The following is an 8,785-nucleotide window of genomic DNA, read 5'->3' as shown; positions in this document are numbered from 1 at the left end:
TAATGCTGCATGCATCCTATCTTTAGAAACAATATTATCACTCCTGAAGGGGGGTAGTTTATTCTCTTAAATGAACATATGAAGAAATATGTAAATATGACCTCATGAGCATATCTAGAGCATATGTAGAAATATGCTCAAAAATATGACCTCAATCACATGATTTTTTGTTTTCAAAATTGAAGCTCCAAGCAAATTTTCTCAAACTCTTGATCTATTTAGGTTCTTTTTGCAGGCCAAAAAATCCCAGGATACCAATTTTCCAAAATTGTTTTGACAAGCCCTGAATCTTGCTATTGCTTATAATACTTGCTGTTATTTATATTCTAACCTGATATTTTAATTTTTTTTCATTTTCAGTTTTCACTTGTAATTGTTGTTTTGCAAGTATTCGAACTGCATATTGCTTTGTTCTTCATGGGCTAGGTTATTCATTTGTCTTCCAGGTACTATGAAACTTCATAAGATACCTTTTGCAAAATGACTGATAATACTTTGTATTTTATACTTATCTATGTTTCATGTTTAATTTCGCCTGCATTAAAACACAAAAAATGATACAACCGCTACTGAGACAAATATGACGTATGTAGTGAAATATGCTCATAATATGATGTCACTCATGTAATTTTTTTTTCTCCAAAAGTAAGGCTCTTAACAAATTTTTTCAAACTCCAAAATTCTATTGCACAGTAATACATTTGTTGTTTTTTTTGTTTTTTTTCTTTCAAATCGCTATTTTAAACATTTGATGACAATCAGGTTTGTTTTATCTTTAGTAGGTATCTAAAAGAAGGTTAGAAGAGCCCCATTGAAGAGGTTGGACGACCAACTTTTGGTGAATTATTTGAAGCCATTTTAAAGGGTTTCAGGGTATTGTTGTTTTTTACATCAGTTTATCGTCTTCAAGTGTAATTAAAGAATTTTACTAAAAAGATGAAATTGGTTTCATAATAACATTGGCATAGATGCCGAAACAATATTTTGATAAAAAAGTACTTGAAGGCAAACTTAGACCTTGTCATAAGTGGGTCCTAGAAAGATTGTCCGCCTTAGCTAACTTAACAATTGATTGATTTTTCAGAATTATTTGACACAAATGTATCTATATTTTATTGGATATTAAAAACTAGACTTATTTTTCTGAAAATACTTTTTAAATTACTTGAATTCCACTTTAGATCTGAATTTTAAATTCCTTTACAAGGTAATTACTCAATTTTTAATAACCTTTTAATTGATAAATATAATGCTATGACATAATATCTATTTAGATCTAATTTTAGATCTATCACATTCTTGAAGCCCTAAAAGTAATAACAACTAGGCATAACCTCCTGGATAAAACATAATGACATATACATAATAAGCCTACACTTTGTTGTGTTTTAAGCAATAAAACCATGAATATAGCTTTCACTACAGGAATTGAACTTAATTTTCCAACCTAATAGTTTTTGGCTTGGAGAGTTTATTAAAACAATACAGCTAACAAAACAAGCTAAAAGTTGTATTTTCCTTTTTAACCGTGAAAGGCTAATGTGAATTAAAATTAACAACTTCACTTTAAAAATAGTTACATCAAAAAGGTAGTTTTTAAATTTTTGCACCCTCTTCTTAAAATTGATAATCAGATTTCTAATGACTTTGACTGCTGAAAGAGTTGAGCCTGTGCTTTCAACTGTATTAAGATAAAATAGGCTTTGCAGTGGTTAAAAATCATTATTAGTCATCAATAATTATATCTTTCGTATTTTAGGACTTTCCTGAGTTAAATTTGTGTCGTATCCAAGTGTTGATGATACCATAATACTTCTCATAATTTGCATTAACTCCGTTCCAAGATCTTTCATGGACTTGCCACATATTCCGAAAATGGCTGATCTCATCACAGTTTCTGAGGATTCTCTCATTAAAAACGGTAATTCTCAACAGTAAAATTTTCTGTTACAGAAAAAAAGTTTGCTTTAGTGTTTTATTTGACTTGTTTAGAGGTAATTTGATTTCAAGCTGGCTGGCAAATGGAGAACCACCATTATGTGATGTTATTAACAGTGTTATTTAATGTTTCCTCAATAGGATTGTTCTAGAGGGCCAAATGAATATGGATTATAGTCCAGAATTTTTTTTTTTATGTATTTTTGTTTAGTTTAAATGTAGTCCTAATGTATTATTAAAACCCATCTGAACTGAATTGAAAAAACTTTTCAATTCAATTGCTACTTTTCCTTTTAATCTTACCTTTTTTTTCTTTCTCATTAAGTGGTCCTAAGAAAAAAAAAAATGAAACTGCATATGTTTGTGGACTATTACGAGCTTAGGGGCAATAAAAGTGGCTTCTTTGTGCCACAAAACATTTAAATTCAGATTTTTAGCTTTTATTTTTAAGTTTGGTGAGTCAATTAATCATCCCGTAGAGATATTTTTCGTCAATCTTTTCCAAGTGCAGGTATGATGAACGATATATTACCACCAAAGTAGGGGTAGTCCAGGGGCTTCAGATGGGAATATCAAGTTATAAGACATGTAAGAGAGGAATAAATTTAGTTGAATTCAGCTGTTAAACTTTGGGAGACCTTATTTTGTATTTTATTGTTTGGGAAGTAATGCAAAAACCTCGAAATTTATTGGTATTTTTTTTGCCTTTAGTTGTGTCAATTTTTTGTGATTGTTAAGTTGTAAAATTTTAATTTTTGGTTATATTTTTTTATTCAATATCCTTTTTTTCTTTTTTTTAGTACTTTATCTTAAATTTACACTTATCCAGCTATTATTTCTATGCTATGAATTTTGTTTTATAAATTTCAGGTTTTTGTTTGTTCTATGTTAATGAATTTCGTTGAATGTTTCAGGTTTTCTTTTGCTTTATAAAAAAAACTAGATTTTAAAAACGATTTGCGAAAAAACTTGAATAGTCTATACATCTAATTTTATGTATTAATATTATGTCTATATATTTACATTTTACATGTAACTAAAAAGAAAAAGTAGTCACATTTTTTTTAGTAAGCTTTACTGTTAAATTTATATATGTCTGTTTAATTAAAAATTTTTTTTTTAGAATTTGAAGACACTTTACCATGTGATGTTGAGAAGCCCTTTCATTTTCCAAACCATCTTTTGTCACCAAAACGTGACGATGTTCCCTTGCTGAATTTACCTAGCATTTCAGGACCATGTAAATTTGAATACGACGCCAAGGAATGGCAACCCAAATGTTCTAACAATGAAGGTATATCTGAAACATTGTGTTTTTGTTAATTGAATTTAATTGAATTTAATTTTGTTAATTGGATAATAATTTATTGGTCAAAAATTAGACAAAGCAACCTAATCTTTAGATGGAACTTTCGTTTTATCGTTTTCCAATGTGCAGGTGTGCAGGTGCAATGTGCAGGCCAAACCACTTTTGTTGTCTTAAATGAATATTTTTGAATTTTTACTTGAAAGTAGTTTTGCAGGTTTTATAATTTTTCAAAAGGCTTGATAATGAGCCCTGAAACTACATCTCTATTTAAACTTTATAATCCATATTTATGGTGTATATTTCTCTTCAAATTAAGAGATAAATCTGTCTATTATTTTGATTTCAAATTGAATTTGAAAGAAGCGGAAAATGGGCGCTGTTATTATCTGAACTGCCTACCAGAAATTTTTAGTTTAGAATATTAATTTACTGAAACCACTAGATTCAAACAAAAATACTGAATTTGTTTTTGTGCAGATGAAGTCAAAAGTTTTTTTTTGTCTATTTTAGACCGAGCTGTTATAAATATTTAGCTAGAAGAACATAGCGAGTCTCATTGGATGGAAAAAAATGATGAAAGTCACGTTTTCCTCAGACGGATGAATCCTTTTAATACAAATTGGAAAAATGATGACAAAAACATATAATATAATAAAATATAATATACTAATAAATGATAGTAATAATTAAAAATAATAATAGAATAAAATATACTAATAAATGATAGTAATAATTAAAAATAATAATAGAATAAAATAATTTGATTCTTGTTAAAATACATCCATTCTTTAATGAGGGGTACTTAGCGTTGCAAAAATTATTAAATGGGTCAGAGCTGTTATAATCATTCCGAATAACCAAAAATCAATGGCGTCAATTCACACAAATTTTTTGTGAAGTCTTTCAGACATATAGAGGGAGATCTTATTGCCCGCCCCAAATGTTATTATGCCTAAAAGAATATATTTGAAAAAATATACAATATTGACGCTCAGGCGGAATTAGGTCCCCTGATATTGCAAAATATTTTCTTAAGAAATAAAAGATCATAATCTTCCTAACATAGTGATATAAAAAATCCTTTATACATTAAAGACAAGCCCCCCGCCCCCGAAAAATATCAAGAGAAACTTGTTAAGGTGTAGTTTTATTTTCCAGGTTTTTTAATGCTAAAGTTAAATTCAGTGAAAACAGCTACCTCCTATTTAGGATAACACAGAATATGATTTTAAAAACAAATAGAAAATTTTTTTCTCAAAAGATAGTAAAGAGCGAAATGACAACTTCGCTGTCATTTCGACAGCGAATAAATAAACAAAAATAAATTAACCTATAAACTCGAAACGAATAAACGGAGCCTATTGAAGATTTTATACCAAACAAACGTGTTTTCTGTATGTAAATGCAGGATGATGAGCTCTTACTAGTTCTGTTTTCAATCACCAGTTACCAGTCGCTACATATTTATTGTTACATCATACATATTTACTGTAAAACTACATATTTATTGTTCACAGTGCGATAGAAATTTTGAACCTAAAATATGTGCATGGTCTCTATAAATAAAAGAAAGTATAGCACAGCAAATAAATCTGCTCGCAAGGTACTCCAGCCTGGCTCTTTGTTACAAAGGAAATTTTTTTAAACGATACAAAACGATGTCACTCTGTGTGATAGAAATGTCCAGATTTTTTTTGTATTGTTTTTCACTGTTATAAAAATATTTATCCCTATTTTAACTGTTATTTGTAAGAGCTGTGGAAAACATGACTCGTCGTTATTTTTAAATCCAGCCTTGTGGCTACCCAAAAAGTTTTAACTTCAACAAATGATGTGCATTTTTTTTACCTCTTCCTGTTTTAGTTACAAAAATTCCTGATATTTTTTGTAATATTTCCTCTCTTTCCCTTATGGTTTGATTTACACCAAGGTATAGTTTTTGATCTTTTAAGGTTTCATTCTCTCTCTTTCGTTGCATTAGAATAACTAATTTTAAAAGCTAACATAATCACCTTATGGGGAAGAGGGATCGAAAATAAAATTATTTGTTAAAACCTGTTGAAAGATATACTGTTTTTATTTGTTTTTAACTCGGTAGACTTTCAAAACATTTTGAAACACATGTATATGTTTTGGTTTTAAGAGTTTTGATTTTCTGTGTTATTTGGCTAACTCTGTAGACTTTTAAACTTTTAGGTCACTTTTCATCACACGTGTCTGGACTTCAGTTACAGGGAAATACGTCAACAGTTGTTTCAAAGAAGCCATCTAAGAGCAGTTTCTTAATTTCTTATGCATCAGAATCTGAAGGAAAAACCTTCGAATATCAGAAAATTGGTTTGAAAAGTTGCACCCAAAGTAAAAAGGAAAAAAAATTAAAAGTAAACGGAAAAAAAACGGAAAAATCGTTTAAATGTGATGTATGTGGCCAAATCTTTTCTCAAGGATCCCATTTGAGCATCCATCACAGAACGCATACGGGTGAGAAACCGTTTAAATGTAATGTTTGTGACCAAGCCTTTTCCCAAGCATCAACGTTGAACACCCATAAAAGAGTGCATACGGGTGAAACCGTTTCTCAAGTTTCAAATTTGAACCGGCACCAAAGAGTGCATACAGGTAAAAAACTGTTTAAGTGTAATGTATGTGACCAAACCTTTTCTCGAGCAGGATATTTGAACACCCATCAAAGACTGCATATGGATGAGAAACTGTATAAATGTGATGTATGTGACAAAACCTTTTCTCAAGCATCAAATTTGAACACCCATCAAAGAATGCATACGGGTGAGAAACTGTATAAATGTGATGTATGTGACCAAATCTTTTCTCAAGGATCACATTTGAGCATCCATCACAGAACGCATACGGGTGAGAAACCGTTTAAATGTAATGTTTGTGACCAAGCCTTTTCCCAAGCATCAACGTTGAACACCCATAAAAGAGTGCATACGGGTGAAAAACCGTTTAAGTGTGATGTTTGTGACAAAACCTTTTCTCAAGCAGGACATTTGAGCATCCATCACAGACCGCATACGGGTGAGAAACCGTTTAAATGTAATGTTTGTGACCAAGCCTTTTCTCAAACATAAACGTTGAACATCCATAAAAGAGTGCATACGGGTGAAAAACCGTTTAAGTGTGATGTTTGTGACCAAACCTTTTCTCAAGCATCAACTTTGAATACCCATAAAAGAGTGCATACGGGTGAAAAACTGTTTAAGTGTGATGTTTGTGACCGAACCTTTTCTCACGCAGCAGGTTTGAACACCCATCAAAAAGTGCACATGGGTGAGAAACCGTTTAAATGTGAGCAGGAAATTTGACCAAGCACCAAAGAGGGCATACGGGTGACTAGCCAATTACCTGTTATGCATATGGAAGTGTTTTTCGCAACTTTACAGTTTGAATACACATCAAATACTGCGTACAGGTGAGAAACCTTTCATATGTGATGTGTGTAGAAACACTTTTCTGATTTTAGCAATTTTACTGGCATTAAAGAGTGCATACAGTAGTCTAGGAAGATTGTTGTATCCTCAGTGGTTTGTGGCTTGTGGGGTCACAACCAATTAGTAATACATTGAATTAGTTGTTTTTTTTACTGTTTTTTCATGTGTTTAGTTTTTTTTTCAGCAATATCATCATCATCGTGTGAAAATTAGTGATGCATATTTGCTTGATGCATAAAGTAGTGATGCATATTTGCTTGATGCATAAAGTCTCAATGGCGTAGACAATGCCCCAACCACAGGAGCCATCGTCCCTTTATAATTTCTGAGATTGGGTACTGTTGTTTATAGCGATCACAGATGTCTCGGTTATATACTCGTTCTTGGCACTGGATACTTAGAATATGACAAAGACCGTCGTTATCAATGACAGGAGTTTACTACTATTTTGAGCCTTGACAACCCATGTTTTGTATCCATATAGGAGTGTACCTCTGACGATCACCTTGTAGACTCTAATTTTCGTAGTGAGGCTTATACTTTGACGCTTCCACAGTGATTTATTGAGCTGAAATAAACTGGCAGAGTTGATTTTTTATTCATTTATGTCATGATCAATTATTTATTTAAATATATTTCAATTTCATCATCAGATACCCCCCCTGAATCCCCAAGGGATCCAAGGTAGACAAATTCTTTAACTTGTTCAATGCTTTTGCCATCTAATAAAATATAAGAGGGAACCTTTGGTATTGGCATACATCACTTTGTTTTTTTTTGGGTTAATTCTTAGTCCAACCATTGCAGAGTAGTATTTAACTTTGTCCATCATCATTTGGGCTTTTAGTAGATCATCCTCAGCGACGGCAAAATCATCAGCATAATCTGTGTCAGTAACCTGAATACCTTTTCCAACCGTCACTCCTTCATCTGTGCTGACAACTCTCCATAATCCTGTCGATTACATAATTGAAAGGAATGGGGGATAGGACATCGTCTTGTTTTACTCCTGAGTGTACAGCAAAATTTTCCGACTTCACCATAAGCTCGTACCCTTATCTGTGTGCCCTCATGGTATGTTTTCAAAAGCTCTACAAAGTGTGAAGGCATTCCCTCCTCTTCTAGGAAACGCCAGAGAACGTCTCGCTGAACTGAGTTGAATGCTGCTATGAAATCGATGAAGATATGGATCAGCAGCAAACCATATCTATGGCACTGCTGTAACAACAGCCTACGGATAAAAATTTGCTTGGTACAAGAACCTCTGGTTCAAACGGCAGCTTGTTCTATTCTCTTTCTCTCGTCTCGGGCCTGTTTAAATACTCGGAGGAGAAGAATGGCGAACAACTTTGCTGCAATATCAGTGAGAGCGATTTCACGGTAATTCTGACATTCCGATTTGTCACTCTTTTTGGTAAAAGGAAGAAGGAATGGAACTCCCCAGTTCTTAGAGAAATTTTTCAGTCTCTCTTTGGTCAATCAGAGGTTTGAGTTGAGAAGTGACAATTTCATCTGTAGTTTTATATAGTATTTGATAAAAATTTGCTTTGTACAAGAATCTCTGGTTGAAATTGCAGCTTGTTCTATTCTCTTTCTCTCTTCTCGGGCCTGTTTAAATACTCTGAGGAGAAGAATGGCGAACAACTTTGCTGCAATATCAGTGAGAGCGATTTTACAGTAATTCTGACATTCCGATTTGTCATTTTTTTTGATAGAAGGAAGAAGGAATGGAACTCCCCAGTTCTTAGAGAAATTTTTCAGTCTATATTTGGTCAATCAGAGGTTTGAGTTGAGCAGTGACAATTTCATCTGTAGTTTTATAGAGTATTGGATAAAAATTTGCTTGGTACAAGAACCTCTGGTTCAAACGGCAGCTTGTTCTATTCTCTTCTCGGGCCTGTTTAAATACTCTGAGGACAAGAATGGCGAACAACTTTGCTGCAATATCAGTGAGAGTGATTTCACGGTAATTCTGACATTCCGATTTGTCACTCTTTTTGATAAAAGGACGAAGGAATGGAACTCCCCAGTTCTTAGAGAAATTTTTCAGTCTATATTTGGTCAATCAGAGGTTTGAGTTGAGCAG

The 8,785-nt window shown here is 32.5% G+C and overlaps 1 protein-coding gene across 1 annotated transcript; it reads left to right on the top strand.

Moving 5' to 3' along the window:
• Positions 1-1,767: 1,767 nt before the first annotated feature.
• On the top strand, positions 1,768-8,130 carry LOC148940257 (uncharacterized). Its single transcript, XM_089105893.1, has 3 exons — positions 1,768-1,921; positions 3,062-3,232; positions 5,444-8,130. Exons 1-3 carry the CDS (start codon positions 1,852-1,854, stop codon positions 6,337-6,339), a joined length of 1,137 nt encoding a protein of 378 aa, XP_088962019.1. The 5' UTR covers positions 1,768-1,851; the 3' UTR covers positions 6,340-8,130.
• Positions 8,131-8,785: the final 655 nt, after the last annotated feature.

Source organism: Artemia sp. Qi Xiang Cuo, chromosome 20, assembly GCF_049724085.1.
Source record: "Artemia sp. Qi Xiang Cuo chromosome 20, ASM4972408v1, whole genome shotgun sequence".
Taxonomy (NCBI): Eukaryota; Metazoa; Arthropoda; class Branchiopoda; order Anostraca; family Artemiidae; genus Artemia; species Artemia sp. Qi Xiang Cuo.
Note: the sequence above shows the minus strand (reverse complement) of the source record. Positions and strands in the feature narration are given on the sequence as shown.

Excerpts from the sequence above, each read along its gene's own strand:
- LOC148940257 (XM_089105893.1), top strand. The coding sequence starts at position 1,852 with ATGGACTTGCCACATATTCCGAAAATGGCTGATCTCATCACAGTTTCT. Across the intron at positions 1,922-3,061 it reads GGATTCTCTCATTAAAAACG|AATTTGAAGACACTTTACCA; the intron begins GTAATTCTCAAC and ends TTTTTTTTTTAG. Across the intron at positions 3,233-5,443 it reads CAAATGTTCTAACAATGAAG|GTCACTTTTCATCACACGTG; the intron begins GTATATCTGAAA and ends TTAAACTTTTAG.